The sequence below is a fragment of the Canis aureus genome, chromosome 8, assembly GCF_053574225.1.
Source record: "Canis aureus isolate CA01 chromosome 8, VMU_Caureus_v.1.0, whole genome shotgun sequence".
NCBI lineage: Eukaryota > Metazoa > Chordata > Mammalia > Carnivora > Canidae > Canis > Canis aureus.
The window spans coordinates 52,027,318-52,046,010 of NC_135618.1; the positions used below are offsets into that span (position 1 = coordinate 52,027,318).

At 41.1% G+C, this 18,693-nt stretch overlaps 1 protein-coding gene across 4 annotated transcripts in view; it reads left to right on the forward strand.

The window, feature by feature from the left end:
- Nucleotides 1-18,693, forward strand: part of TMC5 (transmembrane channel like 5) — a 65,749-nt gene that overhangs the window by 22,027 nt on the left and 25,029 nt on the right. For 2 of the 4 annotated variants that reach the window (XM_077906782.1, XM_077906781.1), the window contains exons 2-8: nucleotides 1,140-1,998; nucleotides 5,000-5,157; nucleotides 5,827-5,916; nucleotides 10,713-10,812; nucleotides 13,340-13,427; nucleotides 13,861-14,109; nucleotides 17,434-17,585. In XM_077906782.1, coding sequence (XP_077762908.1) covers nucleotides 1,220-1,998; nucleotides 5,000-5,157; nucleotides 5,827-5,916; nucleotides 10,713-10,812; nucleotides 13,340-13,427; nucleotides 13,861-14,109; nucleotides 17,434-17,585 — 1,616 coding nt within the window. In that variant the 5' untranslated portion in view covers nucleotides 1,140-1,219. Of the gene's footprint in view, nucleotides 1-1,139; nucleotides 1,999-4,999; nucleotides 5,158-5,826; nucleotides 5,917-8,251; nucleotides 8,807-10,712; nucleotides 10,813-13,339; nucleotides 13,428-13,860; nucleotides 14,110-17,433; nucleotides 17,586-18,693 lie in introns of those variants that run through there. The other 2 variants (XM_077906783.1, XM_077906784.1) reach the window with 2 other exon arrangements.

Below are 18,693 nucleotides of genomic sequence, written 5' to 3' on the forward strand. Positions count from 1 at the left end.
CCTCCTCCACTGGTGACCACTGCAGCTTCAGTCTTAATAACTTCCTCATTCCAAGTTCAGCCATAAGAAAGCTTCTCTCTTCCCAAAATTTCTGATAAAATTCCCAGAATTTCCTGGCTCTGACTGGGTTATGTACCCTGACCCAATCACTGTGGGTAGAAAGAATTCTGCTTAGGTCATATATCCGCACCTGGCACATGTGAATTGAGAGGAGAAGAGGTATTACTCAAGGAAAAGTGCTATCACAAAAGAGAAATGATTGCTGGGCAAGGACAAAATAATAAACAATCAGCCTCCATTATGTTGAGGAATATGGAACTGAGTTGGCAAATAAACATTCTAAGGCGACAGTTAGTGACAGAAGGTTAATTCTTCAGCTCTGATTACTCAACAAAGAATCTAACCCTTTTCATTTGTGTAGAGGTAAACTTGTAAACATCGGGTGAACTTTAAAAATGGTCTACTTCCTGCTTTCAGAGACCTCAACACTTTATCTAATCACACTGCCCTGAAACTTGGAGGTATTTTTGTCTTCATTTCCTTGCCTTTCACCCTTCCCATATTTGGTTAGTCCACAAATCCTTTGATTTTTCCTTTACATTTTCTTCTCTACTTATTTTCTTCTCTGTTCCTATGAACACTACACTAGCATGTCCAGGCTCACATTCTATCACCATGGTAACCTAGTGACATAAAGGTTCCTCTTTCCCAGTCAAGCTCCTGGGGAACCAATGTGGGTTAGGTGCCCATTCCTGAACCAAACCCTGTGGCCAGGGGCATAGTGGACACTGATTGTCTAGGCTTGGATTGTGTGACTGTTCTTGGCGTCCGGAATGGGGAGAGGCAGGTCCCTAAATGAAAATCAGGGCATTGATGCCAAAAGGAGAAATGTGTAATAGCCTAGTAAATATGCTCCTTGCCTTAAACAGCACAAACTTGGGAATTATATTAATTGCTTCTGCTCATGTCCAATTGTCCACTCTTGTGGCCACATCTTGGTGCACAGGAGGCTGGGAAACAAGGTCCTGATTCTGGGCAGCTGTGTACCCAACTGTGAAAGAAAGGAGAATAGGAGAATAACCAGCAATTTCTGCAGGGAAGCAAAACTATCTGAATTTTTTCTTCTTTTTGTTTTTCAGATTAAAAAAAAAAAAAGATCCCTGAGTAACTGCAAATGAAGGAACATTTTAACACTCTAGGGTAAAGAATCCATACCAGCATGTCTGCCTACTACAGGAATAATGGATATGAGGAAGATTCAGATTACCCTGATTATTCAGGATCTTGGAACCGTTCATGGGGGCATTTGAAAACTCAGGATTATACAGATTCTCCAGATACTCTGAAAAACTCAGGCTACCCTATCCCCAGGAGCAACCCATACTCTGCAGACTACAGAACAAGCTTAGACTATCCTAAGTCTCTAGCAGAACCAGATTATCCTGGATCTCAGAATAATCCAGAAGAGTCTGGCACTAGAAGCAATCCATTCTTTGCTGGCTCCAGAAGTTCAGATTATCCCACATCTCTGGCAGAGCCAGATTATGTTGGATCTTGGAGCAAACCATCCCATTCAGGCTCATCCAGAGAGCCAGGCTACTCTGAATCCCAACGAAATTCTGACTTTGGAGGCTCCAGAAGCAGTGGAAACTATGCAGGTTCCAGAACAAATCCTGATTATCTTGACTATTTGGGAGAACCAGACTACCCTGGAGCCCAGGGAAACACTAACCATCCTGGCTCCAGAGCAAATTCCAACCATCCAGGCTCCAGAAGGAACCCAGAACATGCTGGTTCTGGAATCATTCCATATGTAGATGTTCTGGGAGAGCCTGATTATCCAGGAGCTGAGAATCAACCTAACTCTTCAAACTTTTTTTGGGAACCAGACTATCCCAGAGCTGAGAACTCTCCAAACTTTTGGGGGAAACCTGATTACCCAGTCGCTGAGGATGGTCGTGATTATGGCTCTTCTGAGACTTCAGAAATTACCAGAGAGTAAGTGCAAACATCTCCCTCCATAGGGGTGAGGGCTGAATGCTAGATCATCAAGCTAATGGAATCTGGTTGGCGTTTGGGTTTAGGACTCATAGGATGGCTCCTGTGATCTGAAGTTGTAAGAAACTTTCATATCTACCTGTAGACCTCACCTGGGCCATGGACTTTCATGTTGAGCTTTCAATCTCTTACTTGAATGGAACTTTCATCACCTCTTGTTTGGATAGCACCCTCCTCAGTCTTCTTGTAATCTTCCTAGAACCTCTTACTATAATCCCTACAAGACATTTAGATTCCCACTATTTTGACCCTGCTACTCTGCCAATAAAGCTAGGGTTAAGACTTGATTGTTAAGAACCCAAACATTTTATTTATTTTTTATTTTTTTTTATTTATTTTTTTTAATTTTTATTTATTTATGATAGTCAGAGAGAGAGAGAGAGAGGCAGAGACACAGGCAGAGGGAGAAGCAGGCTCCATGCACCGGGAGCCCGACGTGGGATTCGATCCCGGGTCTCCAGGATCGCGCCCTGGGCCAAAGGCAGGCGCCAAACCGCTGCGCCACCCAGGGATCCCGAACCCAAACATTTTAACCAGAATTATATACACAGAAGTGCATTTTAACCAAGACAATATTTTGAAGATCTAACTCCATGAACTCAATTTTATTCCTCAATTTTTTTTTTTTTTTAAATTCAAGATGGTTCAGGACGCCTGGGTGGCTCAGTGGTTGAGCGTCTGACTTTGGCTCAGGGTGTGATCCTGGGGTTCTGGGATCAAGTCCGACATTGGGCTCCTTGCATGGAGACTGCTTCTCCCTCTGCCTATGTCTCTGCCTCTCTCTGTTTCTCATGAATAAATAAATAAAAATTAAAAAAAAATTTCAAGATGGTTGAACCACTCTTGATTTTTTCCACTTTCTTTTTTTAAAAAAGATTGTTTGTTTGTTTGTTTGTTTGTTTATTTATTTATTTATTTATTTATTTATTTATTTATGAGAGACACAAAGAGAGAGAGGCAGAGACACAGACAGAGGGAGGAGAAGCAGGCTCCATGTAAGGAGCCCTGATGCGGGACTCCAGGATCACGACTCAAGCCGAAGGCAGACGCTAAACCACTGAGCCACCCAGGCATCCCTCCACTTTCATTTTTATTTTACTGTAATTATTGTTGTCAGAATTAATTGCTTTTCATGTTTATGGCGGATTTAGTTTATTGATCTTATACATAATTGTTGTATTTATCAGATTTAGCAATCATAGTTTTCCCCATGTTGGTATTTCTTTAAATTCGTTTTAAAAAACAAAGTCCAATTTTTCCTAGTTCAATTCTGTAGATCTATATTTTGTCAAAAACCTTTTTAATCATGGGATGACTGGGTAACAGGCACTGAGGGGGGCACTTGACGGCATGAGCAATGGGTGTTATGCTATATGTTGGCAAATCAAACTCCAATAAAAAAATATACAAAAAAACCCCAAAAAATCGTTTCAATCTTCCAGCAATTTTTGGTCATCAACAAATTTTACTAGGTACAGTTCTGGATATTGACAGTGTTAGTTTGGATGACTTAGTTCTCTACCAAGTCTGATTTTTTCTGGGTTAAGTTTTCAAAGTTCCTGTGGCAAACAAGATGTGGTTCTTTAGTCAGGTTATTTTTAATCTATACGAAAAATTTTACCCTTTGAAAATTTAACCAATATGAGTCTCATTTGGCATGTATATGAATTCTACTGGTAATATTTATAAATTCAACAAAAGTTAATGGCTTGTATTTATCTTGAGAAATAAGGTTATAAGCTTCGGGTGTGCAGTAGCATCAGATATTTTCAGGACCTAAATAGGAGGATTAACAGAGCCAGATCAAAATGGCCTCCTTGGTCTTATCCCCCACTGCCTGATTCATCATGTCAAAATGCACCTTTGATTCTCTCACTCCTTTGTTTCTAATCTTTCATGGTTCTCCATAACCTTTGGAAGAAAGGCCTCACTGCTTTGCTTATGCAAACATTTAAGAAGGAGAATGCATTGGTCTAATGTAAAGTGCCAGCCAAGGACCTGCCTGCCTGCCTTCCTCCCATCTTCCCACCTACGTATCCCTCCCACCCCCTACCTCTAGCATAGTAGTTCTTGACCTGGACTGAACCTTAGAATCGCCTGATTGCCTAGAGAACTTTAAAAATAACACAGATGCCTGGATCTAACTTTCAGAGCTTCTGATGTCATTGTCTGGGGCCGGGACTGGGAATTGGCATGTACCTAAAATTGAGAACATTGCTCCAGGTTAATTGATTTTTTTATAGTATTCCCTTTATATATTCAGCCCTTTTATTTATAGTCTTATACCTTTATTTATGCTGTTCTTCATCCTTGGAATGCCCTCCTCCTAACTCTTTATGTATGAATTTATCCTTCCAATCCCACTTCGATGTTTCTTTTTCTTTTCTTTCTTTCTTTTTTTTTTTTTTTTAAAGATTTTATTTATTTATTCATGACAGACACACAGAGAGGGAAAGAGAGGCAGAGACACAGGCAGAGGGAGAAGCAGGCTCCATGCAGGGAGCCCGCCGCGGGACTCTATCCTGGGTCTCCAGGGTCCGGCCCTGGGCTGAAGGCGTCACTAAACCGCTGAGCTACCTGGGCTGCCCCAATGTTTCTTTTTCATGTAGATTTTCATCCAAACTGCCAGCCAGATTCTTTTCTCTTTTCTGAACTCCTTGGGCCTGTCTTCTGGTACTCACCAGTTACTACTTGTATTATAATTGCTTAGCTGTGTCTAAGAAGCTCTACCAGAATGGACTGAGAGTTCCTTGAGGGTAGTAGAGACCCCATGTTTTTATCTTTGTGTTTTCACCCTCCTAGACTATGCCTAACACATGGTTGGCATTCAGTCAGCATTTGTGGAATGAATGAATGGATGGATGGATGCATGGATGATGAATGGATGACTATCCTTACTATGTTACTGGATGAATATTGATCTGTCATTTTGGGATTTCAGGGTGCTCAGCAGAACATCTTCATTCCGGCCCTCATTGCGTCATAGGGGTGATGGCTCTTTGGGGATCGTTGGGAGAGAGAATGAAGATTACCCTGAAAACATTGCAATGAAATCCATGAATATGGCCTCTGTGCCAGGGGCTTCTGGCAATGGCTATGGTAAGCATTTGTTAAGATGAGGATCATATCCTGGGAAGAAAGTAAAAATCAGTGGACTTAGGGGAGCGGTTATTAAAAGTTCCAGGAAGAGAAAAATTAGTTTATTCCTCGCCCTTCAAATACTCACCTTACAAAGGTTGAACATTGACAGTCTAGAAAAGATAAGTATTATCATCCCTTGTCAAAGCAGCCTGATTAGGTGTTATGAAAAATGAGACCCTGCACACCCTGTGCCTATATGAGGTGACTGGTGTTCAGATTTGGCCTATTAGGGTTATGGGAGAATGTGGGCTCTGTATGGCCATATCCTCGGATTTTTCTAAAGAAGCAAGAAATTATCTTTCTATGACTTATTTTGCTTAGCATTATATCCTCTGGCTCCATCCATGTCATTGCAAATGGCAAGATTTTACTCTTTTATGGCTAAGTCACATTCCCTTGTAACAATTATTTGTAACCAAGGTTTATATTTAAATGAAAACCACTGATTGATGCTGTTTGTACTTAATAGCATTATTTTCATATTTATGTCCTATTTTCCACCCAAGCACTCAAGCATTAATCTGTTAGGACCTCAAGGTCAAGGTTGAGGTCTTACTGATGATTACGTGCTTAATAATATTTAATATAGTGGGTTAATTGGTGATGTCTCCTGCCTCTTCATTCCAGTAAACCCTGCTTATGTGGGTGAAAGTAGCCCCCACCCAGTTTATGGAAACCCACCATTGTCTGGATGTGAGTGGCACAAATCACCTGAAGGTAAGGCTTAAATGGATAGTATTCCCCAAAAATCAACCCTAGAGAGGAATGTGTTCACAGACATCACTATTTCCTTTTGGCCTCTTGTGTGATAACTGATGCAGTACTAGCTCAATTTATAAAATGGAGTTTTATTTTAGATATGCAGAGTTTTTTTTCTCTCCTTGATAGCAAGGTGTCTTCATCAGGACTCTTCTGGTTTCATGTGATGGAAGCCCAACTCATATGGTGTATGTACTGGTTTATGCAGCAGGAAGGAGAGGGGGAAGCAAAGAATTAAAGGTAGAATTACCTTCCAGGACCTAGTAAGAACATTGGAACACAGTAGATGCTCAGAGATATTTGTTGAATTAATTTGTGAATGAGTTAGTTACAGGAACAAGGGCCTCTGAGTCTGCATAGATCAAAATTTCTCTGTATAATCATATAATGATTATGATGCTGGAGTATAGGAGTGGTTGGACTGGAGAAAGAATGCTGTGAAATTAGTTAGGAAGCTCTGTAACGATCACTGTGTGTGGTGATGAAGGTTTCCTCAGAGGCAGACTGAGAAATAAAAAAGAAGTGAAACAGGAGAGAGGCCAGAGAATGCTGAAACTTGGAGGCAAATCTATGAGCAACAAGGAGTAAACCAACCGATGGGATTCTCTCTATAATAATGTGAATCAAGGGGCCTTGTGACCTGAAACCATGTCTCACCTTCTGGCCCCCTAGCCTAATGTGACAGCCTTTAGCCTCATTCTCTAAAAGCCTTCTCGAGTAGAGGTGTATCTTCTGCAAGGGTTGGGTATTGCTACTTGTGAGGGAGAACAATGGAGGTATAAATGATCACACTTTCCATTTGATTCCCATGAGAGCAGAAAATGGCTTAACTATTGGGGAAAAGAAATGGATTTTATTTTATTTTATTTTATTTTATTTTATTTTATTTTATTTTATTTTAAGAAATGGTTTTTAATTTCACTGGACTGCTCTACCTAGCCAGCCTGAGGTTTGGGGTCTCTAGTAAGTTGGGGGCTCTAGGACTCTGGAGAGTCTCAGAAGGCAGAGATAATTAAAGAAATAGAGGACCCAAATATGAATCTGGTTTTCTTCACCATTTTGTTTTGTATTGGTTTGGATTCTCAAGTCACCTACAATTAGTTGGTGGACAGCCTCTTGATAAAATATCACTTTGATGAATTATGCTATGCACCTAAGAAGCACCCAGTACATGGTAGGTACTCTTAAATATTCACTTATTTATAAATGAATAAATGATACATCAGCATCTTGTTACAGGAAGCGGCCAAGTGAAGTGAAGTGATTAAGGCTCCCTGCTTTGGGTTCAGAGGAACCTGGGTTTGACCCTCAGCTCTGCTACTTGCTAGTTTTATGACCTTAGGCAAATAACCTCTTTGGGCCTTGGTTTTCTTAGCTATAAAATGGGGTTTATTGTTGTACATGCTGGATAGGGTAATTATAAAAATTAAATTATAAACTTTAAAGTATTTGGCTTATAGTAATGGCAGGTATTGTTACTGTTATTATTATTGGTGGGGAGAAGGGATAGAGTCCCGGCCCAATCCTGCCATTTACTAAGAGTGTGATGAGAGTGGAGGTCAGTTTATTTGTGTGCACTTCAGTTTCCCCAAGTATTAAATAAACAACTTGGCCAAGGTGATTTCCAAATCATATCTATTGGGTAGGAATGGTGTTCTTGTGCCTAGCACTGAAATAGAATGGCTTCACAATTCAAGAGATTTATTTTTCTTCTGTAACAAGAAGTGTGGAGAGAGGGGGTTCACAGTTTATATGGCAGCTCTGCCCAAGATGCTGTCAAGGACTGAGCTCCTTCCATAGCTTATTTCTTCACCATCCTTTGCAGCTTTTGTTTTCAAAATGGCAGCTTCTGGTGAATAAGAAGGAGAAATGGTGAAGACCAAAAAATGGAACCAGGCAGACTGTCACGTTTTAAAGAGCATTCCTGAAAACTCTATGTCTCATTGACCATAATGGGGTTACAGATCCATCTTTAGCCACAAAGGAAGCTAGGAGAATTTTAGGTGAGCCTGGTGCCTACCGAGGAAAGGAGGCTTCTTGGGGTATGAGTAGATATGGGGGTAGAGACAAGTGGTGGGGCTGGCTACCCAAGGCAGTCAGGAGATAATAATTCTATTACTCTAAACTTGTCTGGATTTATATAGGTATATAAAATTGTAAGTATAAAATATAAGTTTTAGGCCAGAGGCACCAAATTAAAAAGGTAAATCTTGCCCTTTGATTATGAATCATTTAGAAGAATCTCTGCCTTCTGTTTCTAGAACCCTATTGTCTTTAATGAAGGATTCTGTTTCCAATTTCTTACCTAGCTACCAAGACAGAGATTTCTTTAGGAAAACACACTTCTTCATGAGGAGACCCTTCTGGTGCAGACGTGGGGTGTTATGTTGTGATCTGTGTAGGGCCAGCTTTGGCAATATAACCCTGATCTTTTAAAAAATGTGAATAGGGCATCCCTCTGTGATGACACTCTTCCTGGCGGCTCCAGGCAATGCCAGTGTGACTGCTCTATGAGGTCTTCGGAAGGCCACTCTGGTAGGAAACAAGGCTGGGAGGAGGCAAGAGATGCTGTCTGATGACCAAGTGAATGAAATCATCATCGAGGTTGAGAATGTTCCATCTAGGGTTGTTCCAGAAAAGACACCGGTTAACTCAAGCTTCAGCATGGTCTCATCCATTTCTGACGTCAATGTGACAGACTCTCAGAGTTTCAGCAGCCCACATGACAAAAAGAGCAAGCAGTTGTTGCGGTTTTCAACATCTTTGAATGAATCATTTTCTCAGGCCCTTCATAGCCGACGAAGTGTGGGCATAGACACTCCTTGTACTTCACATGAAAACATTCAAGGTAGAGAGACACTGGGAGAAAAGAGTTAGGAAGGGAACAAGGAAGGCTTCCAAGTTGTCTACAGGACTATTTCATTTTAAGACATCAAGTAGGTTGAAGTTTGGTGGGTGACCTGAGGATGCTACAGACCCCAGGAAGGGGACACTTTAGGAGCATCTAACACCTACAAAGGAATTTACCTTGATCAAGCCCACTTTCTGTGCCTGACATTCTGCTGAGTGCTTCCTTTTTGTTATCCATTGAATTTAGTTTGACTCATTCCCCATACTTTGAGGTAGGCACATTTGTCACTTCCATTTGGTTGATGAGTAAATTAAATGACCTCGCAGAACCAGGGCTCAAATGCAGGTCAGCCGGGTTCCCAAGCCTGACATTTTAACCACTGTCTTGGTTTGGTCCAGTTCCTTCCCACTCTGGATTTGCCAACATTGGATGACTCTTACTGCCAAGTCTGCCATGAAACCAGGTAGCTGACCCTACATCCCTGCCTTTCTGCTCTTGAGGCAAAATACTAGTTTCTTGGCTAATATTTCTGTTTCATCCCATTGTACTCCAGGCATAAAATCCAGCCTCTCTCAATGATTTCTAGGAGAAAAAAAAATCCATTCACACTAAAGCATTTTGTGGGTTTAGCCCCTTTATTGAAGATTGGGGTGTCTCCTCTCATGCTCCTATCTCCCCACATCTTTGTGTTCTTTTCTCCTCCTTGTTTTTTTCTTCCTCTCTGTTTAGCCTCCCTTCCCTCTCAGGAGAGACACAAATTCCTTGTCTTCAACAGAGTGAGTTGATGGATCTCTTTTGGAGATTTCCTTTTCACCAGTTGAGCTAGGTCAAATGAAGAGTTCAGCTCAATAACTCAACCAGGGAGCCAGTCTGCTCCCTCTGTTGTTGCTTCAGTCGGCCCCCCAACTGGCTTCATCATTACAAGATGGTAACATCAGTTCCAGGCTTCAAATGTGGCTATAACAACAAGCAGAGGAAAAAGGATCTGTCTTTTTCTTAGGGTTTTTATTGGGGGGGGAGGGTGTTTCAGTTTTTCCTTTTTGAGAAGGAAGAAACCTTTCCCAAGAAACTCCTCAGCAGATCACCTGTCACAGAACATTGGCCAGCATCTTGTCTCATGCTCATGCCTAAATCAGTCATCTGCAAGGATCAGCTTGGACTCATGGAGCTCACCCCCTGTGCCTGAAGATGCGTCCCACTCTCCAGAAGTTCAGGGGCTTGGGAAGCAGTGGGTAAATTCTTAAACAAAATCATGATTCTATTAAAAAGGAGAAATGACTGGGGTAGGTGATCCACAGTATCTGCCATGCTGAGTGAAGATGTGAATATGCATTATCAGGAGAAGATGAGTCATTCTGGAGGCCAGAAGAGCATATGACAACTGTCAAGAAATGTAGAGAAGGTGCTGGGGCCAGAGTGTGGGGATCAAGAGAAAGTGATGCAGGCATTCAAGTAGGGGAGGAGAGTGAGCCTGACCAGACATGCAGGGGCTTAGGGCTTCACTGAATGCTTCTTGTCATAGGAAAAAGAGAAATATCAAATGGGAATTGCATGCAAATGTTATCATTTCCTTTGGCTTTGAGATTTAAAAAATATACCACATTGGGGTGGCTGGGTGGCTCAGTGGTTAAGTGTCCAACTCGATATCAGCTCAGGTGTTGATCTTGGGGTTGTGAGTTCAAGGCCTGATTTAGGCTCCATGCTCGGCATGGAACTGACTAAAAAAAAAAATTATACCATGTTGTTGTCTTGTTTTCATTGTGGTTTTAGGTATCACTGAGTCCATATATTATTCTTTCTTTGTGCTCTTCTAAAAACATGCTCAAAGTTCAGTGCCATACTCTAAAATGCTGAAATTCTGTGATAGGAAACAAAATTAAACTCCATTTATTTTCCTCTACAGGTCAAAAGTTAATTGCATCTCTGATACCAATGACATCCAGAGACAGAATTAAAGCCATCAGGAATCAGCCAAGAACCATGGAAGAGAAAAGGAACCTTAGGTATGGACCCAAAGCTTTTCTTCTTTCCCAGATTTCACATGAACCTCAGTCTTCTACTTTTGCCCCACTTCAGAAAGATAAGAAACAGGGGTTCCTGGTGATACAGTCAGTGGGGTATACAACTCTTGGTTTTGACTCAGGGCATAATCTCATTGTCATGAGAATGAGCCCTATGTCAGGCTCCACACTGAGGGTGGAGTCTGCTCAAGATTCTCTCTCTCCCTCTGCTCCTCCCACTCGTGCTCTCTCTCTCTTTGAAATAAATAAATACATCTTAAAAAAAGAAAGATAAGAAATATATAAATGCAAGAGAAGGGACAATCTTTCTACAGAAAAATTCCAAATAATCTCTAAAAACGCTCCTCTCTCCTTTCACCTGGAGTGTGGGCTGTGCTTAGTAATGTGCTTTTCAAAGCATGGGGTATGGAAAACAAAGGAGAGTAACTTTCCAGTGATGAGGTCTAGCCAACACTCCCTTATCCATGTGATCAAAGTTAGCATCCCCAGAGATATCTGGTCAGAAGAGCACATGCCCTCTGTGGTACTCTCTCCCAAAGACCATAACTCCAGTATCACCAGAGGAAAAAAATCAGGCAAACGCCAATGGAGGGACATTCTACAAAATACCTGACTAGTACTCCTCAAAATTGTCAAGGTCATCAAAAAAAAAAGGGGGGGGGGGGAACCTGAAAAATTATCGCAAAAGATTCTAAAAAGACATAAAATAATGTGTCAAAATATTAACAATTTAAAAACCTATGCAATGGTTTACTTGGGTTATATGAATGTTTATATGAATGTTTACTTACTGACTCTTTATTTTCCCATGTTTGAAATTAAAACTAAATGGAATATGGGATGGGGTCCTGAAATAGAACATGACATTGGTGGAAGAATGAATGAAATCGGAATAGTGTGGAGTTTAGGTAATTGTATATGTGATAATGTTGGTTTTTTAGTTTTGGAAAGTTACCATGGAAATGTAAGATGTTGGGGCACTCTGGGTGTCTTAGTCACCTGGACATCCAACTCTTTATTTCAGCTCAGGTTGGGATCTCAAGGTCATGAGATCAAGCCCTGTGTTCAGCTCTGCACTGAGCGTGGAGCCTGCTTAAGATTCTCTTTCTCCCTCTCCCTCTAATCCTCCCTCCTCCCTCTGTAAAAAAAAAAAGAAAGAAAGAAAAGAAATGTAAGATGTTAATAGGAGAAAATGGTGAGTAGTGTATAGAATTTTCTGTACTGCTTTTGCAACTTTTTTGTAAATCGCAAATTACTCTGAAGTTTATAGCTTATGGGAAATATAAAAAGAAAATAAATGACCTCAGAGGCTTCTAAGGGCAGGAATTAAAAAAAAAAGAGTGAAAGATTCACATTTACTGTTCCTTATCCTTTTCTTTTACAATTTGTACTCTTGGCAGAGACTAGTGGAGTGGATCCAATAATTGCTAATAAATAATTCAATGATGCAATTGTTCTGGGGTTGCAAAGATAACTTACAAAATCTGACAGGGGAGATGGATTCATGAACAAGTAAGTTATACACGAGAAAAAGGAGATCAGGCCAAATCAAGGTAGAGAAGACTGCAGGGACAGGACCAGCTGGAGTGACACAGGCTGCTTGGGTGGTACATGAGGGGATGTGTGCCAAGCCTTGGAAGATGGTGATGTGGGGGGTGGGCATTTGGGTGGACAAAGAAAATCCGGAAAGAACCAGGGAGAAATAGAAAGGAAAGGTAAGGAAGTCAACTGTGGCTGTATCTTTCTGAAAACACTCTTTCATTTCAATTCTGCAGGGCTGCCTCTGTCGCAGGGCCTTATGAGGGCCCCAAAGACTGTACGGCAGGATTTACCAACTCCATTATGCCTGATATTGGGGGCTGGGTCATTCTCTGCTGTAGGATTCTGGCCAGTTTATTGTAGAGGGTTTAGCACAGCCCTGGCCTCCACCCACTAGAAGTTAGTAGCAAACCTCTCTCCCCTAGAGTTTGACAACCAAAAACGTCTCCAGACCTTGCTAAATGTTCCTTGGGGGACAAAATCACCCCAGGTTGAGAACCATTGACTTTTAGTACTTTTCCCTCTCCCCCGAAATGGTTATCACTCAAACCCTCCTCCCTTCCCTCTGCTTATTCCATTCTAGCCATCCCAGTTTCCCTGGGGTCCCACGTTGGCTGTTCCCTATGCAGGCAACAATCCCTTATCCAAACGGCTCACCCCTCCTGTCCTTCAAGACTTTGCTCAAATATTGCGCTGTTCCAAATTACAGCGCACTCCCCATTCTAGCATTTCCCATTTCCTTACCCTGCTCTGTTTTTCTTTTTCTTTTCCATAGTAAACCTTTTATTTATTATTTGTTGTCTTTCTGTCCCAACTAAGCGATATGTCTGCTCCATGAGCCAGGGAAATCATTCTCTTTTACCTCACTACTTGGGTTGTGCCTAGCATATCCTAGGCACTCAGTAAATATTTTGGGAACAAAATGATTCCAGCATTGGTATCTCTCCCTTTCTTCTGCTGTTCCCCACAGGAAAATGGTTGACAAAGAGAAAAGTAAGCACTCCCATCGTATGTTTGAGCTCAACTGCTGTGCTCAGTGTCTAAGCTCCATATCACGGGTAAGAGGCTTTTATCATATTAAAAAAAAAGGGGGCATAACAAGAGGATGAAACAAGGTGGCAGAGTGGGGATGAAAGGGATCCAAGGGGAAGAGGAATATTCAGGGCTGTTTCATTGAAAGCCACAGAAATTGGGTCAGCCTAGGTGCAGAGAAACCAAGTGGGCAAGCAGAGGTCCAAGAGGTTGCTGAGTTATTTGGACAGCTTAGCTATGGTGTCACCTTCAAAACAGCAAACCTAGGGAGGTAATAATAGCACTCACTTTGAGGAGTGGTCCTGCACACTAAATGAGATAATGTTTACAAACATGCTTCGCACGTGCCTGGCATGTTTATAAAGCTCTAGACACTGTCCATTTTTGTTCTTACGGGACCTGCTCAGTAGACATTTGTTGAGGGAACGTCAGGCCGCATGCTTGGTATCCCTACCCCAGGCCTACCGGAGATCGAAGAACAGCCTGTCAGAACTGCTCGATTACATCAGCCTATGGCAGAAGACCCTCAAGGTCATCGGAAGCAAGTTTGGAACCAGCGTCCTCTCCTATTTTAACTTTCTGAGGTGGCTTTTGAAGTTCAACATTTTCTCGTTCATTGTGACCTTCAGCTTTATCATAATCCCTCAGTTTACCGTGGCTGAGAAGAACACCCTCCAGTTCACCGGATTGGAGCTTCTCACTGGGGCGGTAAGGTCTTCATTTCCCCCACTGGGAGCCCATCAGCTGGGAACACCCCAGCCCTGACATACCTTGCCTTTCACCCTTCCAGACCTCTCACTCTGCCTGCGAGACAACTGATAGGGAAAGTGGAACTTTTTAAATTTATTTGTGTGTGTGTGTGTATGTATTTAAGATTTTATTTATTCATGAGAGACACAGAGAGAGGCAGAGACACAGGTAGAGGGAGAAGCAGACTCCCTGCGGGGAGCCTGATGTGGGCCTCAATGCTAGGACCCCAGGATCACGACCTGAGCCAAAGGGAGATGCTCAACCACTGAGCCACCCAGATGCCCATTTGTTTGTTTGTTTTAAAGATTTATTTACTTATTTGAGAGGGACAGAAGGAGAGGGAGACAAAAAATCTCAAGCAGACTCCCTGCTGAACACAGAGCCAGTCATGAAACTTGATGCTAGGATCTTGAGATCATGACCTGAGCAAGCCAAGTCAAGAGTCAGACAATGGACTGAGCCACCTAGATGCCCCAAAAGTGGGGCTTTAAAATGTGCTTTTTTTCCCTCAAAGTAACATATACACAACATAGTAGACTTTCTGTCTTTAGAGGTAACCATACTAATTGTATTATTTATAATTTCCTTTTCTGTGCACATCCAGACACACACACACACACACGTATGCACATGTACATATACATCATTTTCTTCTCTTTTTTATAAAAGATGAATTATTCATATGTATTGCCTATGACTTGCTTTCCGTTCACCTGCTCTGTAGTGGACATCTCCTTCTGGTGTTCATAAAGCTACCTTTTCTTTCTTTTTTATTTTTCTTTCTATAAAATACAATGTTTTGAAAAGTTCCTACTATAGAAGAGAGCAAACTAAGTGAAAGTCCATGTTAGCATGTTTTCCTTGTCTATTGCCCCAGGTCAGAGCTCATCTTTGTCCACCATTTTTCTTTCTATACGGGCACAGATAGATAGGTACATTACAAACATATGCAGTTAGGTACTTAGATACGTAAGTAGATAGGTAAACATTTTTTTAAAAAATAAAAAGATGAGGCACCTGTGTGGCTCAGTCAGTTAAGCATCTGCCTTTGGCTCAGGTCATGATCTCAGGGTCTTGGGATCGAGCCCTACGTCAGGCTCCCTGCTCAGTGAAGAGCTGCTTCTCCCTCTTTCTCTGTCTCTTCCCCCACTTGTGCTCTCTCTCTTTCATTCTCTCTCTCTCAAATAAATAAAATCTTTTTTAAAAATTTAAGAAAATTAAAAAAGTAAACAGAAAACAGGATACTACAGGTCTTACTTTGCAACCTTTTTTTGCTTCACTATGTATCTTAAGCATGTATATAGATCCACAGTATGCTTTTTAACAGCACCCGTAATTTATTTACCCAACTCCCTACTGAGAGACATATGGCTCCTGTCTTGTGAATTTACCTCATAGAAGAGATTTCTGCCATTGGGATTCTGTAGACCAGGGACTGACAAACTATAGCCATGGCCAAATCTGGCCTGCCACCTGTTTCTACATTTTTAAATGGTTGAAAAAAAATCAAAACAAGGATAACATTTTGTGAAACACGAAAATTATATGTGAAATTCAAATTTGTGCCCATAAATAATGTCCTTCTGGAACATGGCCACATCCATTTGTTTATGTGTCTATGAGGCCTTCCTGCTATGGTGGCCAGTAAGGTTGTTGCTATAGCTGCCAAACCAAAGAGATTTACTCTCTAGCTCTTTACAGAAAAAAATTTGCTAACTCTTGAAGTAGAATGTTCAAAGTCAGGTTCTTTCATTTATTTTTTTAATTTCTTTTTCTGTTAAAATTTTTTCCTTGGAAGGAGTACATAGGTGGCTCAGTGGTTAAGCACCTGCCTTTGGCTCAGGTTTTGTTCCTGGGGTCCTGGGACCGAGTCCCACATCAGGCTCCCTGCGGGGAGCCTGCTTCTCCCTCTACGTATGTCTCTGCCTCTCTCTCTGTGTCTCTCATGAATAAAAAAATAAAATCTTTTTTTTAAATAAATAAAATCTTAAAAAAAAAGACCTATGCTGAGATCAGAGTCAGACGTTTAACCAACTGAGCCACCCAGACATGCCTGATATATATGTTTTATATTTGTATATATGAAACATTTTATTATGAAAAATTTCAAACATGGGAAAATAGTAAGTAAACATTCATATAAACATTCATATAAACCAAGTAAACCATTGCATAGGTTTTTAAATTGTTAATATTTTGACACATTATTTTATTGTATTAGTTTTTGGAAGCATTTTACAGTAAATTACAGACATCAGGACATTTTATTCTGAGTTTCTTGTTTAAAAAAGATTTTATTTATTTATTTGAGAAAGAGAGAGTGAGAGAGCACATGCACAGGGAGGGGCAGAGAGAGAGGGAGAAACAGAGTCCCCAACAAGCGGGGAGCCCAATGTGGGGCTTGATCCCAGGACCTTGGGATCATGACCTGAACTGAAGGCAGACAGTTAACTGAGCCACCCAGGCACCCCTACTCTGAGTTTCTTCAACATATATCTCTGAAAAATAAGGACACTTTCTGCAGTTATTACACCTAGAAAAATTAAAATTAATATTATTTAAAATCCAGACTGTATTCAGATTTCCTCAGGTGTCCCCAAAATGTCTTTCATAGCTTGCTTGTTCAGACCAGGATCCATTTAGAGCCTGTACTTTGCATTCGGTGGCTTTTTCTCTGAAATATGAATTAATCTAGAATGATCTTTCCAGACACGGCCCCCTTTTTTCTTGACATTGACTTGTAGCAGAAATCAGGCCAGTTGTCATGCAGACACCAACATCCTATCTTCTGGAATTGTCTGATTGTTTCCTTATGGGTCTTTCTGATTTGTTACTCTGGCCCCTTATTTTCTGTAAATTGTCTTTTTTTTTTTAATTGTCATTTTGACCTAATGGCTTGATTCCTTTCATTCTGAACATGTTTGACCATAATACCTAACAGATGACAGAGGCCAGTAATGGCTGGCTCTCTTGGTATTAGTCACACTTTTCTTGATCACTGTTTCAGGTGGTGACAGCTTGGTCCCTCCATTATAGAGAAGGTTTGAGAATCCTATCCAGCCTGAAGAGCCTAGTGATAAAAAGTCTACATTTTTAGTGCTCTTGGGTGCCCTTTCCCTAAACAAAAGGTTTAAATTGACTGATGCAAGTTTCATGCAGATGGGAAAGATGAACTGTGCTGGTTGATAATAGTCATCATTTTCTCTGTAGACCCCCCTGATCTAGGGTTTATTGTCCCTTTCAGGGTTATTTTATTTTATTTTACTTATTTTATTTTTTCAGGGTTATTTTAGAGACACAGTGATGTACTATGGCTTTTACACCAATTCTACGATCCGGCATGGGAATGGCAGGGCATCCTACAACATGCAGCTGGCCTACATCTTCACAATCGGAGCATGTTTGATCATCTGTTTTTTCAGTTTGCTATTCAGGTATGGAGCCTCTGCATTTCTTGATTCTGAACTGTTTAGATTTAGGTAAAATTCAAGAGAATCAAAAGTGACCCAGGAAACCATTTCTCTGCAATTTCACCTTTCTGTTGCTGTCTGATCATGCTGTCAGACTATAAGTTTGGAAGAAGAGAGGTTTTTCTGTGCTTTAGAAGAAATTGGTCAGTCTGAAAGTAAGGATGTAGTGCCCCAACTAGTTGTATGGCAAGAAGGGCATGGATGGACAATCGTCCCTTTGATAACTGTTGAAGAGGAGGTACAAATGTTCAACCTTTGTCTCATAATGATGGACCTCAGACTGCATGGCTTAAACAACAGAAATATGTTTTCTCAAGTTCTGCAGGCTAGAAGTCTAAGATCAAGGTGTTGGCATGTTGGTTTCTTCCAAGGTCTCTGTCCTTGGTTTATAGAGAGCCGCCTTCTCACTGTGGCCTCACACAGTCTTCCCTCAATTTATGTCTGAGTCTTAATCTCCTCTTCTTATAGGACACCAGTCATATTGGACAAGGGCCCACCTTGATGACCTCATTTTGACATAATTACCTCTGTAAAGACCCTATTTCCAAAGACAGTCCCTTTCTGAGATACTGAGTTAGGACATCAACATACGAACTTTTAGGTATACAATTCAGCCTGTAACAACCTCACTGCCAGCATAGTAATTCAAAATAAATGAGATTTCATTTTTTCCTATTTCGTTTAAACAAGGAAGTGTTTCTTAAACTGCTGTTAAGTCAGTGGTCTCAAATTTTGAAGAGGTAATGTCCATTTTACTCAGCATTTTTTACATTACCAGGCTCAGTGCTAGGTGCATCCTGGGCTGATTTCAATGAATCCTGCTGACATTGCCATGAGAATAGCATCTGCCTTTATAAAGTGCTTACTGTTCTAACCGCTACATTACCTTTCATGGTTGGCTGACCAGTTCCCACTGCTCCCGTCTCCCAAAGATGTCATGTCCTAATCCCCAGAACCCATGAATATGTTACCTTACCTGGCAGAGGAGACATTGCAGATGTGACTAAATTAAGGATTTTTAAATGGGCCAGTTAATCATAAGGGGTCCTTCTAAGTGCTCCCATCTTACAGA